Source organism: Triturus cristatus, chromosome 9, assembly GCF_964204655.1.
Source record: "Triturus cristatus chromosome 9, aTriCri1.1, whole genome shotgun sequence".
Taxonomy (NCBI): domain Eukaryota; kingdom Metazoa; phylum Chordata; class Amphibia; order Caudata; family Salamandridae; genus Triturus; species Triturus cristatus.
The window spans coordinates 785,460,884-785,482,370 of NC_140592.1; the positions used below are offsets into that span (position 1 = coordinate 785,460,884).

The 21,487-nt window shown below is 48.6% G+C and overlaps 2 protein-coding genes across 2 annotated transcripts in view; one reads left to right on the top strand and one right to left on the bottom strand.

Annotated features, from left to right (window-relative positions):
- LOC146798846 (uncharacterized) overlaps nt 1-10,278 on the top strand; it is a 30,370-nt gene extending 20,092 nt beyond the window's left edge. Inside the window, exons 2-3 of the mRNA XM_085626172.1 lie at nt 6,591-6,847; nt 9,027-10,278. Of these exons, the coding sequence (XP_085482298.1) occupies nt 6,775-6,847; nt 9,027-9,697 (744 nt within the window). The 5' untranslated portion in view covers nt 6,591-6,774 and the 3' untranslated portion in view covers nt 9,698-10,278. The remainder of the gene's footprint in view (nt 1-6,590; nt 6,848-9,026) is intronic.
- Nucleotides 1-21,487, bottom strand: part of C9H14orf39 (chromosome 9 C14orf39 homolog) — a 1,162,755-nt gene that overhangs the window by 380,250 nt on the left and 761,018 nt on the right. The window lies entirely within an intron of this gene.

Below are 21,487 nucleotides of genomic sequence, written 5' to 3' on the forward strand. Positions count from 1 at the left end.
CCTTGCCGCTTCTTCCTGCTTCATGCCGCCAGTGATCAAGAGCTAAGGAAAGCTCGAAACGCGTATGGCTTCAGGGAATGCGAGCAGTCCTGTGAATGCGCTGCCACTTGCGTGATGGTGTGCTTTTCCTCGATGTGTGTGGCAATCTCAAGTGGGCACCTTTGCTTTTGAATTCATAGCGGCTAGCCTGGCCGCGAGATTGCCCCGACGCTTTGCGGATCCTGAGCACCCGTAACCACGAGTGCTTTGAGGGCAGAGGGGTGCCTCACACGCTTGGAGACTTGGCAACGAGAGATCAGTACTGTTGCTGCCCAACGGAATATATTTGTTTTGAGGTGGGAAACGGCATCCACTTGGTTAATGAACTAAGTCATGATGGCAGTATATGGGACTACTACAACCAGCATGCCATTGTACACGCCCACTGGGGCGGGGACTTCATTTTGAATAAAATCAGCAGTTCTTACATTGCCGCTTCTTCCTGCTTCATGCCGCCAGTGATCAAGAGCTAAGGAAAGCTCGAAACGCGTATGGATTCAGGGAATGCGAGCAGTCCTGTGAATGCGCTGCCACTTGCGTGATGGTGTGCTTTTCCCCGATGTGTGTGGCAATCTCAAGTGGGCACCTTTGCTTTTGAATTCATAGCGGCTAGCCTGGCCGCGAGATTGCCCTGACGCTTTGCGGATCCTGAGCACCCGTAACCACGAGTGCTTTGAGGGCAGAGGGGTGCCTCACACGCTTGGAGACTTGGCAACGAGAGATCAGTACTGTTGCTGCCCAACGGAATATATTTGTTTTGAGGTGGGAAACGGCATCCACTTGGTTAATGAACTAAGTCATGATGGCAGTATATGGGACTACTACAACCAGCATGCCATTGTACATGCCCACTGGGGCGGGGACTTCATTTTAAATAAAATCAGCAGTTCTTACATTGCCGCTTCTTCCTGCTTCATGCCGCCAGTGATCAAGAGCTAAGGAAAGCTCGAAACGCGTATGGCTTCAGGGAATGCGAGCAGTCCTGTGAATGCGCTGCCACTTGCGTGATGGTGTGCTTTTCCCCGATGTGTGTGGCAATCTCAAGTGGGCACCTTTGCTTTTGAATTCATAGCGGCTAGCCTGGCCGCGAGATTGCCCCGACGCTTTGCGGATCCTGAGCACCCGTAACCACGAGTGCTTTGAGGGCAGAGGGGTGCCTCACACGCTTGGAGACTTGGCAACGAGAGATCAGTACTGTTGCTGCCCAACGGAATATATTTGTTTTGAGGTGGGAAACGGCATCCACTTGGTTAATGAACTAAGTCATGATGGCAGTATATGGGACTACTACAACCAGCATGCCATTGTACACGCCCACTGAGGCGGGGACTTCATTTTGAATAAAATCAGCAGTTCTTACATTGCCGCTTCTTCCTGCTTCATGCCGCCAGTGATCAAGAGCTAAGGAAAGCTCGAAACGCGTATGGCTTCAGGGAATGCGAGCAGTCCTGTGAATGCGCTGCCACTTGCGTGATGGTGTGCTTTTCCCCGATGTGTGTGGCAATCTCAAGTGGGCACCTTTGCTTTTGAATTCATAGCGGCTAGCCTGGCCGCGAGATTGCCCCGACGCTTTGCGGATCCTGAGCACCCGTAACCACGAGTGCTTTGAGGGCAGAGGGGTGCCTCACACGCTTGGAGACTTGGCAACGAGAGATCAGTACTGTTGCTGCCCAACGGAATATATTTGTTTTGAGGTGGGAAACGGCATCCACTTGGTTAATGAACTAAGTCATGATGGCAGTATATGGGACTACTACAACCAGCATGCCATTGTACACGCCCACTGGGGCGGGGACTTCATTTTGAATAAAATCAGCAGTTCTTACATTGCCGCTTCTTCCTGCTTCATGCCGCCAGTGATCAAGAGCTAAGGAAAGCTCGAAACGCGTATGGCTTCAGGGAATGCGAGCAGTCCTGTGAATGCGCTGCCACTTGCGTGATGGTGTGCTTTTCCCCGATGTGTGTGGCAATCTCAAGTGGGCACCTTTGCTTTTGAATTCATAGCGGCTAGCCTGGCCGCGAGATTGCCCCGACGCTTTGCGGATCCTGAGCACCCGTAACCACGAGTGCTTTGAGGGCAGAGGGGTGCCTCACACGCTTGGAGACTTGGCAACGAGAGATCAGTACTGTTGCTGCCCAACGGAATATATTTGTTTTGAGGTTGGAAACGGCATCCACTTGGTTAATGAACTAAGTCATGATGGCAGTATATGGGACTACTACAACCAGCATGCCATTGTACACGCCCACTGCGGCGGGGACTTCATTTTGAATAAAATCAGCAGTTCTTACATTGCCGCTTCTTCCTGCTTCATGCCGCCAGTGATCAAGAGCTAAGGAAAGCTCGAAACGCGTATGGCTTCAGGGAATGCGAGCAGTCCTGTGAATGCGCTGCCACTTGCGTGATGGTGTGCTTTTCCCCGATGTGTGTGGCAATCTCAAGTGGGCACCTTTGCTTTTGAATTCATAGCGGCTAGCCTGGCCGCGAGATTGCCCCGACGCTTTGCGGATCCTGAGCACCCGTAACCACGAGTGCTTTGAGGGCAGAGGGGTGCCTCACACGCTTAGAGGCTTGGCAACGAGAGATCAGTACTGTTGCTGCCCAACGGAATATATTTGTTTTGAGGTGGGAAACGGTATCCACTTGGTTAATGAACTAAGTCATGATGGCAGTATATGGGACTACTACAACCAGCATGCCATTGTACACGCCCACTGGGGCGGGGACTTCATTTTGAATAAAATCAGCAGTTCTTACATTGCCGCTTCTTCCTGCTTCATGCCGCCAGTGATCAAGAGCTAAGGAAAGCTCGAAACGCGTATGGCTTCAGGGAATGCGAGCAGTCCTGTGAATGCGCTGCCACTTGCGTGATGGTGTGCTTTTCCCCGATGTGTGTGGCAATCTCAAGTGGGCACCTTTGCTTTTGAATATATATATATATATATATATATATATATATATATATATATATATATAAAAACATTTGTTTTTGCACAAATTTATTCCAGGTGTATGCAGAATCTGTCAAAAAGTACATATAGTTTTTTTATTCTGTGTTCACGTGCATTTTACTGATTCAATTTTGCATTTATGCTTTTAAGATCGCCAGTTATTCTGCAATTGTGATGAATAGAAACCCCATGATCTAATTTATTTTGTCTTATAATATTGTTTTTATGCAATTTGACAAATGCACTTTCATGGTTTTTATAAATTAGATCTATGCACCTGGTTTCAACATTTAGGCAGCTATCACCTTTTAAACATATGTTTTTAAATGTAAACATTCAATGGGAAACGCTGCATGGATGCAATGCATAATAGTATTTTTTCTATGTCATTTGTTGTCAGTATGTCACATGGTACACTGGAATCACTTAAAAAAGTTTGCCCACCAGATCAGCGCTCATGTGATCAAGGCCACTGTGTTGGCCGAAACGCGTAATGACCACTTGCACTATCTAAATTAATAAAGCACGTTATTTCGACTAGCAGAACAGCGTATTTCCGAGTCCGTTTTCTCTACTTGGTGCATGTATGCAGCCTGGAGTTTAAACCAATATATATATGTATATATATCTCACAAACAACCAAGAATCTGCGCGCTCTCAGGAAAGAAGGGATCCGTTCTCGTAGGTTTAACACCAAGGTGCCGATTCCGATCCGGTAAAAATATTTCCCGTATGACTCGTATCCGTATTTTTTTACGTACGAGTCGTACAAGTCCCGTACAAGCGGCGAAGTACGATTCGTACTGTCAAATTACATACGAATTGCCTCGGGAAAAGTCTACGAGACGTCCCCGGACAGATTTACGTACGAGTCGTAAAACTGAAGTGCGAGCGCACAAGTCCGATCTATACCGGCGTTCCGAATCCCCAAGCGTATGGAAAACGTCCCGTACAGAGCGAACTTTGTATGACCACTACCCCGGTACACTTGGGCACGAGTCATACGGACCCCCACCCCACCCGCGCATGTATGCGCCGTACCCCAGCACCCGCATATGTACACGCCGGACCCCCCCACCTCAGCATCCGCACCTGTACGCGCCGTACCCCAGCACCCGCGTATGTACGGGTCATACCCCCCCACCCCAGCACCCGCGCATGTACGCGCCGTACCCCCCACCCCAGCACCCACGTATGTACGCGCCGTACCCCCCCACCCCAGCACTCACACATGTACGTGCCGTACCCCCCACCCCAGCACCCGTGCATGTACGCGCCGTACCCCAGCACCTGCGTATGGTCGCGCCGTACCCCCCCCACCCCAGCACACGCATATGTAAGCGCCGTACCCCCCACCCCAGCCCCATACTCGGATGCACCGTACCCCAACACCGTACCCCAGCATCCCCCCATGTACGTGATGTACCCCAGCACATGCATATGTAAGCGCCGTACCCCCCACCCCAGCCCCGTACTCGGATGCACCGTACCCCAACACCATAACCCAGCATCCCCCATGTACGCACCGTACCCCAGCACACGCGTCTGTAAGCGCCGTACCCCCCACCACAGCACCCGCGTATGTACGCCCCGTACACCCCACCCCAGCCCCGTACTTGGACGCACGGTACCCCAACACCGTACCCCAGCATCGCATATGTACGAGTCATACAACACCATTGCACATGTGAACACTGAACAACAACATAGCCATGGACGCACCTTACCTACGCGAAAAAGACTCGTACTGAACCAGGACACTGTAAAACAGCACAAGGACCGTCAATTCGACTCGCACAACACCACAAAACACGTCTACAGAACAAAAAACAACTAAAAGACTGACCTGGTACGTCTACCACTGTGTACACCAACGTGTACACACTGGTAGTCCACGTACGTGTACACACTGGTCGTACACGTACGTGTACACACTGGTAGTCCACGTACGTGTACGACCAGTGTGTACACGTACGTGTACGACCAGTGTGTACACGTACGTGTATGACCAGTGTGTACACGTACGTGGACTACCAGTGTGTACACGTTGGTGTACACACTGGTCGTACACGTACATGTACACACTGGTCGTACACGTATGTGGCAAACGCAATGTGCAACTGGTGCGGTAGGAGTACGTGTGAAACGCACCGTACCGGTGTGTGGATAGCTAAATTACAGAGGGATACATGAGGGACAAGTATTAGGGCCTAAATGCATGCTGGTTGTCATGGATACCGACTTTCAAGTTCAAATTTTCAATCATGTGGCCTGGAATAGGCAGTTGGCAACTAAATACAATGTTGCAAAGTGGTTGTTGACTTCACATCATGCTAAAATTTTGAACCATGCAAAGGCCCTCACTGGGGTATGTTTAAAGGGATTGGAGGAAACGTAGGATGCAAATGAGACTGACCAATCACTCTGTACTCCTGTAAATGAAACAGCCCAGCAAGGCAGATATAAGTCAGCCAGAACCCATGAGAGGGCACTTGCCTGCACTACCTTACACTCGACACCACTGCTGCTGCTTGTGATTCCTCTGGCACCATGTCAGGGACTGTGGAGAGGGCTCAGCCTTTCAGCCATGAGGAGAATGAGGCATTGCTTGATGTAATCCTCCCACAGTACCCCAGCCTGTATGGGAGACCAGGGGAGCAGGTGAATGCTGACTCCACTAGCTTTTACTGTGCCTCTTTTTTGTGACTGTCACTTCTGGCATTGTGTCCAGGTGTGACGGACATGCAATGTTGTTTAGCGTGGGTCCCGGGGGGGGGGGGAGGGGGGGAATGGCTTATGTCTCCCATTCAGAGCATGATGTAGTTCCTGTGTGCACTCCTCACTTGCATTGTGCTTACTGTGACATTCACTGCATAGTGCATGGCACATTCAGCCTGCCCAATGCTTATGCCGATTTTTGTCCTATTCTCCAGAGGTGATTCCCTGGCCCCCCCGGTGTGACAGGTGACTGTACCCACAGATGTGTGTGAGTTGAGTGGAGCTGTGGTGAGAGTGTCCAAATGATGTGTGCGCCCCCTGGACATTGATGTGTGTGAATGTTCCTTGTCATGTGGGTGAGTGTCTATGTGGAGTGTTGCACCCCAGCTGCATGGAGGAGGCAACAGCTCCACCCATCTGATGTGAGAAGTAAGCCGTGCAGAGTGTCTGACTGGCTGAGCTAGCACCACACCTGTGACACCCCACAGGCAAGTGGCACATGTGCAGCGTGAGGTTTGTATCCGCTGTTGCCAATGGAAGGTGATTGATCTGTGCCTGTGTGTGTCTGTGTACTCTGCTGAGCTTGCGTCAGTGGCCTGGGGCATGTGACTGCTTGGAGGTGCTGTCCATCAGCCTGGTGTTGCATGTGATGCACAGCGTGTGCCATGATCATGGAGTGTGTTGCACCCCTCATGCCACCTGTGTACTTTCAATGCCATGTAGTGCATTGGGGCTTCCACATAGGCTAATGTCCCAATGAGAAAGGTGCAATTGGTTGTCAGAATAATATGCCCTGTTCTACATATCAAAGATGTTCAAATGTGTGTCTCTGTGACATGGAGCAGGTGTAGTGATGTTGTCTCACTTTGTCATCCTCACAGGTAACCACCTACGCCAAGGGGGAGATATGGAAGCAGGCCGTCAGGGCCGTGAGATCTGTGAAGGGTCGCAGTCGACGCCTCGCCCAGGTGAGGAAACGCTGGCAGGACCCGGAGGATCGCCCGGTGGCAGCTCAAAGACTCACCTCCACACAAGCACGGCGGGGGCCGACGACTGACCCAACAGATGAAGCGTGTCCTGGCGGTGGTCTTCCCTGACTTGGATAAGCTGTTACAGGAGTTGCAGCAGCAGGAAGGGGGTAGGTACATGTGTGTTTGTTGTGTGTCACCAGCTTTTAGAAGTGCTCAGTTGCCTGGAAAAACAGCGAGGGTTAATTTGTGCAGTGCATATCCTGTTCCCCAAAGTCAAACGGTGCTGTTCCTCCTCCCTTTCCCTAAATGACATGTGTTCCCTGGTCTGTGTGTAATCACTATTGAACATGGTCATCTAGGCTGCCAGTTAATCCAAGTGCACATTGCTTTCTGCATCATGTGGGAGGGGGGGGGGGTCTGAGACATGTGTTGTTATCTTGCCTGTGCCCTGTCCTGTACAGTCATTTGGGTGTCCATGTTAGTTGGCACTGATTCTGAGTCTCAACATAGGAGTGTGAGTTTTCAAATGAACATACTTGCAGCATACATTAACAATGTTGTGGCCTCAGACATGATGTGCATGAGTGGGAGATATGCATAGTGCAGGGACGGTAGCTCAGGTTACAGTCAGATAATTCCAGGACAATGGAGCAGTGTTCTCTGTGTGTTCAGCATAGTTTGGCCTCTGTGGCATAGTTCCCTGCCCTCATTTGTATTTATCTGAAGTGTGCTACATGTGCCCATTGTACAGGCTGACCCCATTTTGCTTGTGCATCCTCACACTGGGCAGTGCCTGTGTGTCTATGTACAACTATCTGTTGATGGTTGTTGGTCACAAATATGTGTTGGCAGCCTCACGAGGTGATGTGGAGTACATTTAGGAATTCTTGATGCACATTGGAGTAAACCCAGATTAAGAGGTGTCACTTCTTGATCTGTCTCAATCACATTCTCAGGTATGGGGGTTTTGTGCGGGCAAGGCCTACATGTCCAAACCTTATGTCTCCTTGCCGGGTCTGACCTGTGTGTGATAATTGTCTGGACAGACACTCAACATGCAGTGACCCAGTCATGTTTTGCTGGGTTTAATGTTTGTGCTTTGCAGCATGTGTCAAAAATGGAAATACATGGCTCATGCTCATCCATTTTTGCCACCAGTGTGTGGGGGAGATGCTACGTAGTTTGGTCTGTGTGTGCTGACATCTGTGTGGACATTCTTTCTTGCCATGAGGGTGTCTCCTCAGTGAAGGTGCTCCTTATCCCGACACATTGCAGGCCCATTAGCTAATGCATTGTCCTGTGTTTGGACATGTGTGCCACTCCACATGACAGGCAGTGGGTCAGATGTGTTGGCAACTGTGTCATCATGGTACGGATGGCCATGTGACAGGTGGCATGATTCAAGTTTTCAGTCAATAAGTATTGTACCTTGGCACTCACTACACTTGTCAACATGTCTCCATTTTTCCTATGCTTCTTTTTGCTAGTTGGTTGTGAAGGACAATAATGTGCCTGCATGACAGATGTCTCCCAGGGAAGTGCAAATGAAAGTACTTTTACACTTTCCGTGGACACGTAGGCACATTTCACTGGAAGGCACAGTTTGATTACCACTTGTTTTCTGAATATACATATCCATGTTCACACAGTGTGTTTGCATGTGTGTAAGTCCTTGGTTGTTGCTGATACGAACTTACGAGTGTCAAGTCATCCAGACCACCTTGGTGCCATGTATATGTACTTACTGATACCCCATTTCTTATTTACAGTGGCTTTTTAGAACTCGGCTGCCAGCTCATACAATGACTGTGTAAATGTATTTTTGTGTGCACATCATTGTATGACTTCTGTCATACAGGCATGTGTGTCTTCTGTTCACAAAGTGGCACATTCACACATTCTAAACATGTACATTGTGTAAAGTGTTGTGAGTCCCAAGGGATTGCAATGTTTTTGGCTATAGTCTCCTAAGTACTCACAGGTCTCAGAGTGTGGGGACACCTTCAGTATTGAGGTGTGTTATTTGACCTGGGGTGCACCAATACTGTTTCGTTCACAGTGAACAAGAGGTGGCATGGATTCATATTCTTGCTGTGCTCAACTGTCCCCAGACACTAGCTTCTCAGTATAATTTGAAATCAAGTTATTTGCGGTTGTGTCACGATCTCCATTGTTTCCAAGTGTCATTTTGGGTCAACCAACTGCGGAGTGCAGGGTTACATATGTGCGGACTATTCTAGATGTTACTCATGATGCATTTCCTGATATGCACTGTGACATTTTTATTGGGACTCGTGTGTCTGTTGTATACATATATTTTTTTCTGTCTCTTAACCTTGCCCACAGCATCATCGGAGGACACCGAGGGAGACACCTCCACGGACGTGGAGGAGGGATCCAGCATCGCTGCCACCACTGCTGCGGAGTCTGCGGGAGCAAGTGGCACGGAGGGCGAGGGGAGTCAGGTGGAGGACCTGTCTAGTGACAACACTGACTACGACGCAGACGGGTCTGATGCTGAACTCCTCCAGGGGGCGGAAGCTGCTACGACACCTGGCAGCAGCACTACATCTGTCACCGCCCCCTCCATTCCCATCACCGCCCTCCCAGTTGCTCCGGTCCCTTCTGTCCGTGCTAGGCAACATCGTGTCTCCTTCGTGCCAGGCACCACACACCCTGCCCCTGTCCCCCCTGCTGCCCTCACTGCAGAGTCTGTGGACATTCTGCGGCAGTTGCAGGTTGGACAGACATCGCTGCTGAATGTCCTCCATGGCCACACCCGAATGATGACACAGATGGTGTCGTACATGGAGGGCATGTCATCAGCGATGTCTGACCAACGGATGTTGCTGAGGTCCATGGACTCTTCACTGACGGCAGCAGTGAGTCTCCTGCAGCGCTTCGTCCCCCCCTACCCCTGCACCATCCACACTTCTCACTCCTATACCTGTCCCAAGCACACACAGACATACACAAGCACGCACCCCACCAGACACAGGCAGCACACTACCACGTAAGGGCAAGCGCACTCCTCCTGGCACGCACACTCAGGGGGATGAGGGCATACCCACTGGGTCTGGGGCACACAGGCATACATGCAGCCACAGTCCGAGGCCGCATGGCGCACTAAACAGTCCCTCCAAAGGCACTCGCCTTGGCTCCCCTTGAGAGAAAGAGGCCTACTTGGCTGTGCTGGGCCTCAGCCCCTCTGTCTCTCCAGCCCGCAAACGGGAACGGCACTCCACGGGTAGGGGAGTTGAGTCCCCCCTGTCCTCCCCCTCCCCCAGTAGCGCTGCACCCCATCACTCCGACCCCCCCCTCCTTTGAGGCTGTGTTGTCTTCGGGTGAAGGGGAGATGCTTGATGACCTGGCAGCAGTGTGCAGCGCCGAGCTGACCTCCACCTTTGGCACTGCCCCACCCCCTGTGGTGGAGGCGTCCGTCCCTGCACCCACCACACCTACCCTTACACCTCGTGTCCCTGCGGTGCCTGGTCCTTCCCCACATGATGCCCCCCCCAGTCTAGGAACCTGAGGGATCTAATGTGCAGGCAAGCTAGGGGAGACGCGTGGCCATGTGTCCCCCCCCAAGGACTTCAGATCTGGACTGGCCATGTGCCTTTGTTAATAGTGTTGTTAACTACTTTTTCATTTAATGCTGAATAAAGCATTTTCTTTTCAGTTTGAACACATTTGCATTTCAGGTATTGATGTGGGTGCTGATGGTCCCGGAGTTGGGGTGGTGGTAATGTGTTATGTGTCAGGAAAAAGTTGTAGTCTGATGCTAATGGGGTGGACCATGGTATCTGCGTGCCATCACAATGTCTCTGCAAAGTATATTTGGTCGTGTGTGCTATTTGTGTTTGGAGACATTGTCCCAAGGACTGTTCCTTCCTCTGTGGCACCTGACATCTACCCTGCAGGAGTTGCACTTTTGTTGAGCTGACCTGTGTCTACATTTCCTTTGTTGGTGACGGATCCCTTCAACTATGGCCATGCCTGCTCAGCATTGTCTCTTGTGTATTGAGTATGTTGTCATGCCTTAATGGCGACAATCAGCATTTTCCACACTATGCATGTGTGTTATCCCAGCCTAGCACACATTTGGTACTTGTTCTGCAGGGTATTTGAGCACCTGACTGACAATTGTGGGCATTGTATCTGTGGGAAGTCAACCCTATTCCTTCCATGAGAGGCAACATCTTGGTGGCTGTCCCGGCACCTGTACATACCTATCAGTCCTGGGATGTGCGTGACAGTGTGTGTTCCCTTTGGCTCTCTTAGTGTAGTGGCCATTGACATGAGTATACAGTCTTGTGGCATGATCTCTGTGTGTGTATTGTGCTGCATCCGCCAGGGGTGGGTATGCATGTGTCATTTGTCCTCACACCCACATGTGTTGTGTCATGCAGTGGGGGAAGGACATCCATCCTCATGGGAGTGGGACACTGCTGTCAGTGATGTGTTGTTATGGCACTATCAACATAGTCGAAAATTAGGGATGCGTACATAAACCCATGGATTTGTGCTCATCTGATCATGATGTACACACACCCATGACTCTGTCCACTGCTGGGAGTGATAGGCACCCACCCCCATGTCTCTGTCCACTGCTGGTATTCCTCTGCACCCACCCCTCACATGTCTCTGTCCACTGCTGGTATTCCTTTGCACCCACCCCTCACATGTCTGTGTCCATTGCTGGGAGTCCTCTGCACCCACCCCTTACATGTCTCTGTCCACTGCTGGGAGTGATAGGCACCCACCCCTCACATGTCTCTGTCCACTGCTGGGAGTGATAGGCACCCACCCCTCACATGTCTCTGTCCACTGCTGGTATTCATCTGCACCCACCCCTCACATGTCTCTGTCCACTGCTGGGTGTCCTCTGCACCCACCCCTCACATGTCTCTGTCCACTGCTTGTATTCCTTTGCACCCACCCCTCACATGTCTGTGTCCACTGCTGGGAGTCCTCTGCACCCACCCCTCACATGTCTCTGTCCACTGCTGGGAGTGATAGGCACCCACCCCTCACATGTCTCTGTCCACTGCTGGGAGTGATAGGCACCCACCCCTCACATGTCTCTGTCCACTGCTGGTATTCATCTGCACCCACCCCTCACATGTCTCTGTCCACTGCTGGGTGTCCTCTGCACCCACCCCTCACATGTCTCTGTCCACTGCTGGGAGTGATAGGCACCCACCCCTCATATGTCTGTCCACTGCTGGGAGTGATAGGCACCCACCCCTCATATGTCTCTGTCCACTGCTGGTATTCCTCTGCACCCACCCCTCACATGTCTATGTCCACTGCTGGGACTCCTTGGCAGACACCCACCCACCCACCCGCACCCTTGGTGCTGTACACTGCTGTCCTGGCCATGTACACACCCCAATACACTGGTTATATGCTGCACCAGGCCCTAAGCCAACATTCGTGGCGTGTGTACGCCTTGTATCACTAATGTACTGGTGCCCTAGAGGTACGGGTGATGCGGTCCGTACCCCCGCTCTGAGGGCGTGGGTACCGCCCGTACCACCATTGGAGTGGTGATGTAGGTGTATGCGCCGTACCCACGCCATCAGAGTATGGGTACGGCCCGTACCACGCGTACCCCTACATCACCACTCCAATGGTGGTACGGGCCGTACCCACGCCCTGAGTGCGTGGGTACGGGCCATACCACGCGTACCCCTACATCACCACTACAATGGTGATACGGGCCGTACCCACACTCTGAGGGCGTGGGTACAGCCCGTACCACCATTGGAGTGGTGATGTAGGGGTACGCGTGGTACGGCCCATACCCACGCACTCCGGGCGTGGGTACGGCCCATACCACCATTTGAGTGGTGATGTAGGTGTATGCGCCGTACCCACGCCCTCAGAGCGTGGGTACAGCCCATACCACGCGTACCCCTACATCACCACTCCAATTGTGGTACGGGCCGTACCAACGCTCTGAGTGCGTGGGTACGGCCCGTACCACCATTGGAGTGGTGATGTAGGGGTACGCGCTGTACCCACGCCCTGAGTGCGTGGGTACGGGCCGTACCACCATTGGAGTGGTGATGTAGGTGTACACGCCGTACCCACGCCCTCAGAGCTTGGGTACGGCCCGTACCACGCGTACCCCTACATCACCACTCCAATGGTGGTACGGGCCGTACCCACGCCCTCAGAGCGTGGGTATGGCCCGTACCACCATTGGAGTGGTGATGTAGGGTTACGCGCCGTACCCACGCCCTCAGAGCGTGGGTACGGCCCGTACCACCATTGGAGTGGTGATGTAGGGGTAGGCGCCGTACACACGCCCTGAGTGCGTGGGTACGGGCCGTACCACCATTGGAGTGGTGATGTAGGGGTACGTGTGGTATGGGCCGTACCCACGCTCTGAGGGCGTGGGTACGGCGCGTACACCTACATCACCACTCCAATGGTGATACGGGCCGTAACCATGCCCTGAGTGCTTGGGTACGGCCCGTACCACCATTGGAGTGGTGATGTAGGGGTACGCGTGGTACGGTCCGTACCCACGCTCTGAGGGCGTGGTTATGGCCCGTACCACCATTGTAGTGGTGATGGGTACGCGTACGCGGGGATTGGTGGACATGCCCCCCGAAGTGACCAGACCCTGGAGGTACTGTATGGACAGTATATGGTATTTTACAAATTTGGTGGAGGTTATGTTTCCTGCCCCTCGCCCCCCCTTTGCCCCTGGGTGTTGTGCTGACCTTCTGCGGTGTGCGTGGCGGTTTCGGTGCACCAGGTCGTAGGCTAGGAGGGCCGGGATGACACGTAGGATGGGGTCCATGGCTGTCCGTCGCGTCCCGCAGCTCCTTCTTCGCGTCGTCCTCAATTTCCCGGGAGTTTTTGGCTGCCGTAAAAAATGATCCGTGCGGAGTGACGTAGGCACGAATCGTACTTGCTGGTCCGTAGAACGCTGCCTGACTCCGTCCGGACGTCACGTACGCGATGTCCCGGATCGAAATTGTGGTTTTTTTTTCGTCGCTCTTAGTTTTTTACGATTGTTACGGAAATGGTATTTCTATACGAATCGTACTTGCTGGTTTGTAAGGTGCATTTCCCGGGTACGAGTCGTACGGAGAATACGCTCCGTACGACCATTCGTACCCGGGTTTTACAGGATCGGAATCGGCACCCAAGTGTTTATTCACGAAGCGTTTCGATTTCTGACGAAACCTTGTTCACGTGAAACGTGCAAGGCACAAACCAGTGAAAGAAATAATAATGGTAAACACAAACAAGGGACATGAAAATCATAATAACAGCAGACATGTTGGAGTGGTGGATACTTAGATAGATGTGGAATACGCTGCTAGATATTCATAGTGTGGCAGGGCGATTTGGAGTCTGCCAATGGGTATATTAAGGAATTGAATAAAAATTATCTGAACTTATACTTTTCGGGTACAGTAAGTCCAGTGACAGTGGACTATCTGGACCTGAAGGTATTTGTAACGGAGGGTCAAATACACACTGCCCTACATCGAAAGACCACGGCAGGGAATTCTACTTTGTATGCGACCAGTAACCATCCTCCAAAATTGATACAAAGCATCCCTTATGGAGAGCTCTTGCGACTAAAACGCAATAGTTCACGTTTATGTGACTTTGAAACATCAGCCCGAGAATGTGTACAAAGATTTGTAAAAAGAGGATATGATCCCATGCTTCTGGATAATACTCTAAAGAAAGTAAGAGGAGTTTCCAGACATCATCTTCTCAAGGATAATCCAGTGGCCAAAAACAAGTCAGTTAAGACACAAGAGGGAAAGTTTAGGATGATAACCACCTATTCGGCAGAGGCCAATCATCTGAAGTATATGCTCAGAAAAAACTGGCATATTTTAAAAACTGACAATGTCATAAATGAAGATATTCCTATATATTCATTGGTGACCTTTAAGAAGGCACGGTCACTGAGGGACAAATTGGTAACGAGCCACTTAGAGAAAGAATCCCAGAGTATGGGTACTCTAAGAGAAATGCGGGGTTTCTTCCCATGTGGGAAATGTAAGGCCTGTTCTAACAGCAAGAGGGTCCTCATTTACAGTATCCCAGATGTAAAGATAAAAAGAACAATTAAGAAATTTATCACGTGCAGTACCCAATATGCAGTGTACTGCCTTACCTGCCCATTCGGCCTATGCTATATAGGCAGCACAATACACCCCTTGAAAATTCGCATATTAGAACATCAAAGAGCAATAGCGAAAAAAGATGCATCATACCCAGTGGCGAGACACTATGCCGAGAAACATTCTAGCAATAGGAACCAATTACAGTTCTATGGTTTAGACCATGTGCCCGAAAACATCAGAGGAGGTGATAGGCTGAAAAAACTGCGAAGGCTAGAGTCACGCTACATAGTGGACTGCCAGACAAAATCTCCTAAGGGTCTAAACAGTGGGGAGGAGCTAGCAACACATCTGGGTATCTGAAGTGAGATTTATGAATTTAAGGAAATGTACACTAATGGAATTGGCAAATAGGGAAGAAAGAGATGAGAAGATAATGAATTTTTAATACATCTAGTATAAAGATTTTATTGAATGAAATGTAATTTTGGAATTGAATTTTGTGGAGTAGTTGTTGATTGTCTATCAAGGTTACGATAAAAGAATAGGAGAGTAACATGTCAAAATGAGTAAAAGAGCGTTACATAATAATAAGGGACTTAAGCCGATCCACGGCGAGATGAATTATGAGCTAATACGCATATGTTGCAATAGACGGATTTAGTGATTACCAGTAGATTTGCATAAAGACTTCGCTTAGAAATGTGGTATTAAGTGGTGTCTAAGCCGATATATGGCACATAATATGAAAATATGACAATTTATGATCATTTTAGCAATTCATAAAGCTTTTAATTTTACAATTCTATAGCAATGAATATGGAATCACTGGAAACTTGTCTCTTCTATTCGAAGTACTAAATAATAGAAATTAACAAGGAAGAAATGTTAAATAGCACATTACAAGATGGCGCATACAGCGCTCATATGGATGTAGTCCCTTTTCTCTTGTAACGCATTTGATGTAAAGTGTGTATAAAACATGGCGGCCTCCCGGTGTGTCGACAAACACCTAAGAAGGCAGGACGCCGAAACGCGTTTGTTTGGTCGGAATAAAGATCCCGAGAGAGCGTTCCTCGTGAGTGCTTATTTTCTTTTATATTGGAGAATGAGAGCTGTGATAATCTGTGGAGGGTACCGCCACATTTAAAGCATCCTTCCGCGAGTGAGTTCCCATTCAAAGGTGCAATCGGAGCGTTTATATATATATATATATATATATATATATATATACAAAAACAATTGGCAGAGAACTCTAGGTAGTTCTCAAGTTTAGGTGGAAAGCAGCTCCAACACCAGCGACACTCTAAATTTGCTCTCCTGAAATGTCGGTTTTTCTATCAAAATCTTTAAGCGTAGGATTAGTACAGTGCCATCCACGCTGAGATAGAAAGGGACAAAGTCTTTAGCCATTTTTACAGCAAAGTCTTTAATCATTGGACTAGCACAGTGCTATCCATGCCGAGCCGTAAAATGGCTGATGCATATATATATATATATTTTTAACAACAACGCACCAATAGGAGCATTCTGGAGCACACAGCAGATTCCAAAGTTCTTTTATTGTGCCAAACAGACGTGTTTCGGTGAGAATTCGCCGTTCTCAATGTTCGCAATGCTAGTCTCCATCGAGGGTCTGATATTATCAGTTCTTTCACATATATAACAAAACTCACTCCCATTGGTTGCCAGGTCTTATAACCATCCAATTGCAGTGTCTGTGGATTGAAAAAAAACACCTATATGTTATAGATTGAAGTGGAAATAGTAAAGGACACCCTTTTAGTGTCCAGCACTTTCTTAAAAATAGTTTATGTTGGAATATGATTGTTTAATTTTATATATTTAGTCTGAAATCCTTTGTTTTATTTTTATTTGTATTTAGTAGAAATAGTTTATGTTATTTCATAGTGTTGTTGGTGTTTAGAAATATAATTTAAAAAAATAGTTGGTGGTTTGTAAGCAATATTATCATTAATTAAATGTTTTATAGATTAAAGATATGTAACACATTTTCCTCACTTTATTTATGTTTTAAAAGTTTATTGAATATATATTTTCACATTTTTAAATGTATACATTTCAACTTAAAAGTCAACATTTATATATTGTTAAGTAAATAAAAATACATGTTCATTATATCTTATTATTAAATTAAATATTTAAATTATATTTCAGTACTATTGTATACTGTACATTCTCCACTTTCATTTTCCATTGTTTAACACTTTTCTTTTAACATTTCTTAAATTGTTTTATATTCAACATCATTTTCAGTATATAGTAAATACTTGTATATATTTTATACTATCTATTAATTTATACTTTACAATTTCTTTACTTTTTTTACAACATTTGTGACATGTTTATATGTTTATTAATTTGTTCCATTTTTTCATACATTTGTTCAAAATGTTTACATTATTCCCTATTCTGTTCTATAGGGAGATAGTCTTTTTTTTAGTTTCATTTAGCGGACATGTTTTTTCACCGCTACCTTCTATTTTGTAATCTACTTGGGTTAGTTTTAGTTTATTTTTCCGGAGACAGGTTGTGGTAAGAAGCCACTGTTTGTCGGAACAGGTAAACTCTTTTTTGGTATTTTTTCAGGGTTTTGAGGGTAGGGCAGGTTTAGAGTGGGAAGTCTAGAAGTTAGTTACAGTCGTGTTTGTGATTTTTTTGTAAATTTAGATGTATTGTTAGTATTTTTCGCTACTTTGTAGTTTGGGGTTTTCGGATACTATTTTAGCAATGCATTGTTATGTTATGTTATTTTGATGATAAAGGGCCTAATTATGACTTTGGCCATCTTGGAGCAGTGCTGCCATGCCACCGCCCGCTCCAAGACAGGCAAAGCTGTACTGAGACCACCCGCCAGATTACGACTTTTTTAGTCTCTGGCGGGTAGTTCAATGACAGTCTCATGGCAATGTCTTTGAAAAAGGCACCACAATGGGAACCTCAAAGTCAGTTCCTGCATGGCATGAACTGGTGCAGGCCATGTCGTGCAGCAACTGGTGTGCGTGCACTCAGAGGGGCACAACATTTACCCCTGCATGCACCCCATGGCCCTGAGGCAACAGGGCGCCATGTAGGGCTCCCTTTATTTCCTCTCCACCACAGTTTTCATGGCAGGCTCACCACCATGAAAACTATGGCAGAGAGGTAACACGTAATATGATTTGCGGTATCACCAAGCATATTGCGGCCTCAAGACCACTGCAACACCACCAGTGATCCCTAATTCCTGGTGGCTGCAGTGGTCCCATGGTGGTCCAACAGCCCAACTTGTAATAGGGCGGTCGGATCACATTGGCTATGTAGTCATAATTAGACCCTAAGGGACCGATTACGATATCGTCCGGATAGCCTACTGAACTAATCGCTTCCAGAATGGATTCCGAACAACTCGACCGCGAGCTTTCCAAATGACAGATTACGATGCATTGCATGTAAAACTCCCACCGAGTTGGTAGGAAAGCAATCTGCACCATCGAATCATCCCGAAACAAGCCAGATCAGACTGACTCGTACGGAAATGCTGGAGAATATGCACTCTGGTGAAGAATCAGACTCGGTTTACCCCATGACCAGATTACAATGTATACAACGTGGTTTCTGAACCGTGCCGGTTTGTGTTACAAATAACCCTGGGCGTAGTTCGCGAAGTAGCGCTACGCGTAGCTACGCAAAGTGCACTTCGCGAGCTACGCGTAGCACTTCGCGAACTGCGTATTACCCTGTTCGCACTGTGCAAGATGCCGTTTTCAATGATTGCACAGTGCAGACAAGCATCCGGCACTGTGCAATCATTGAAAACGGCATCTTGCACAGTGCGAGCTGTAGTTTTCTGCCGCTCGAGTAGATTTTTACTCGAGCGGCAGCTTCTCAACGTGGACTGGTAGTTTCTCATCGCGAGCGGTCGTGAGCATATGTGACCACTCGCAATGAGAAACCTGACCTCCCCGCGTTGAGAATCTCGCCGGGAGGTTTATTTTCCTCGCTCGCGATCGCCAACTTGATGTTGTTGATCGCGAACGAGTAAAAAGTCTCGCCGGGATGTCATTTTGCTTGCTCGCGGTTGCCAACTTGAAGTTGAGGACCGCGAGCAAGCAAAAAAGGACCGCTGCACTACGCAATGCTACGCTACGCGTGCTTGCACTGTGTTACGTGCAATTCGCGAAGTAGCGTAAACTTCGCAAACTACGCAGGCGTAGCGTAGTGCTTTGCCCAGGCTTAGTTACAAATGGAAATTGGAAAATGAGAAAAACAGTCAAAACAAGCATTAGCACCGCCCACCCCCCCCCAAAAAAAAGCTTAAAATGGCAGCCATGCTCACCAATCCACCTATATAAAGGGCATAAGACATGACCATGATCCTTTGCTCCAACACAACTGCTGCCAGGTTTCAGGGGTCTGTACACTTTCCCTGCTCTCTGCCTCTCTGCCTCACACACTCACACTTCACACATCACACAAATTGCACAGATTTTACTTTAAAAAACGTCTTACCAACACACCCCCTGTTTTTAAATTCACACACACCTTCACAGTCACCCTCCCTTTCACCTTCACAGTCACCCTCACCATGCACCAGAGGAAGCAGCCATGTTTTACAAAGAAGGAGTTGGAAGTGCTTGTAGATGAAATAGCGAAAGTAGAGCCACAGTTATTTGGGAGCCAAGTCCGACAGACCCCCCTGTCCCAGAGAAATAGGATGTGGGACAGGATAGTCAACCAGGTGAACGCTCAAGCACCTTGCTTGCGCACAATGAATTATATCAGGAACAGGTACTACGATATGCGAAGGAAGGTAAAAAAACTGATGGCCAGAGAACATGCCCAGAGCCAACAGGCTGGTGGTAGTCCTCCTGCACCACCCGTGCACTACACTTCCTGGGAAGGGGAAGGTGCCTGACATCCTTCCGCCGGAGAGAGTCCATGGAATAAATTACCAATTACAAGTCCATAGACATCACTGTCAAGGATACAGTGATACAAGTGACTGTTTTCAAACTTTTTAAAAACTAGATGTGTATGCCATATTGACAAACTACATACCTACAATGAAAATTAAATGTTATTAAATTCCTTCCATGTGCATACTACTTACAAACTCACAGCACAGCTTTGTGCTCTAAACACCAGTCACCAGCATTAGCCATCTTGCCAACACAGTTACACACACTCTCAGGAAAGCTGAGTTACAGGTAGCCTAGTTGGGATGGCTGGGAAGGTGGGAAGGTGGGTGTGGACACATGCTTGATGGAAGTTGTAGTCACAGCAAGCACTCCTCCTCCCACACAGCCCAACAGGCCCACCTGGAACTATCCTTACCTGCCAGTGAGTGGAAATCTACTAGCAAGATGGCTGGCACTGCTGCATGGTGTCTGGAGCAGAAGGCCTTGATGGGAGTTGTAGTCAACTCAAACAACAGGCACCAGTGTCAGACATCTTGAATGTACACTTCCATTGACTGTCAGATAACCATAGGCCCAGATGAGCTGTTTGGGCTGTGTGGGAGGAGGGGAGTTTGCACTGATTATATCTCCCATCAGGCTCTGTCCTACACACACCTTCCCACCCAGCTCAAACAGCAGACCTGGGTCTATGCTGTCCATGATGGTGAGTGGAAATGTACTGGCAAGATGGCTGACACTGGGGACTGGTGTTTGGACCACAAAGCCATGATGGGCTTTGTGGTCAACTCTGACACCTGGCACCAGTGTCAGGCATCTTGATAGTACACTATCCCTCATTGTCTGAAGACCACTCTTTCTGGTGTGCTGTTTGAGCTGTGTGGGAGATTGTGTGTGTGGGCCCAGGCCTGATGGGAGTTGTAGTGACAGCAAACACTCCTCCTCATACCCATCCCAAATAGTTCATCTGGGCCTATGGCTACCTGACTGTGTTTGGAAATGTACTTGCAATATGACTGTCACTTCTCCATGGTGTTGAACAAGAACCCAAATCCCATCATGCCCCTGTGCTTTAAACATCATGCAACACTATCAGCCATCTTGCCAGTACATTTCCGTTGACTGTCAGGGACTGCACAGTGTCATGTGTTCTGTTTGGGCTGGCTGGGAAGGTGTGTGTAGGACAGGGCTGGATGGGAGTCATAGTCACTGCAAACACTCCTCCTCCAACACAGCGCAAAAAAGACAACCTAGAACTGTGTTTCCCTGACCGTAAATGGGAATGTACTGGCAAGATGGCTGACACTGCCTACTGGTGTTTGGAGCTTAAGGGACTGTTGGGAGTCATGGACAAATCAGACACCAGGCCCCAGTGTCAGACATATTGGCAGCACATTGCCACTCACTGTGAGGTATGCATATTTCCAGGTGGTCATTGTGGCCTGGCGGAAAGGTGTGTGCAGGACACAGCCTGATGGGAGATGTAGTCAAGGCAAAAACTCTCCCTCCCAAACAGCACAAACTGCAGTCATAGAACTCTGCTTAACTGATAGTGAGTGGATATGTACTGGCAAGATATATGACTCTGGGGACTGGTGTGTGGAGCACAAGGCCCTGTTGGGATTTGTGGCCGATCACTGTCAGGAAACCATTCTGCCATGTGGTCAGCTTTCTCTGGGTGGGGAAAGTGTGTGTTGGACAGAGCCTGATGGAAGTTGGAGGAATGGCAAACACTCATTCCCCCACTAAGCACAACCACTTAATTTGGGCCTATGGCTAACTGACA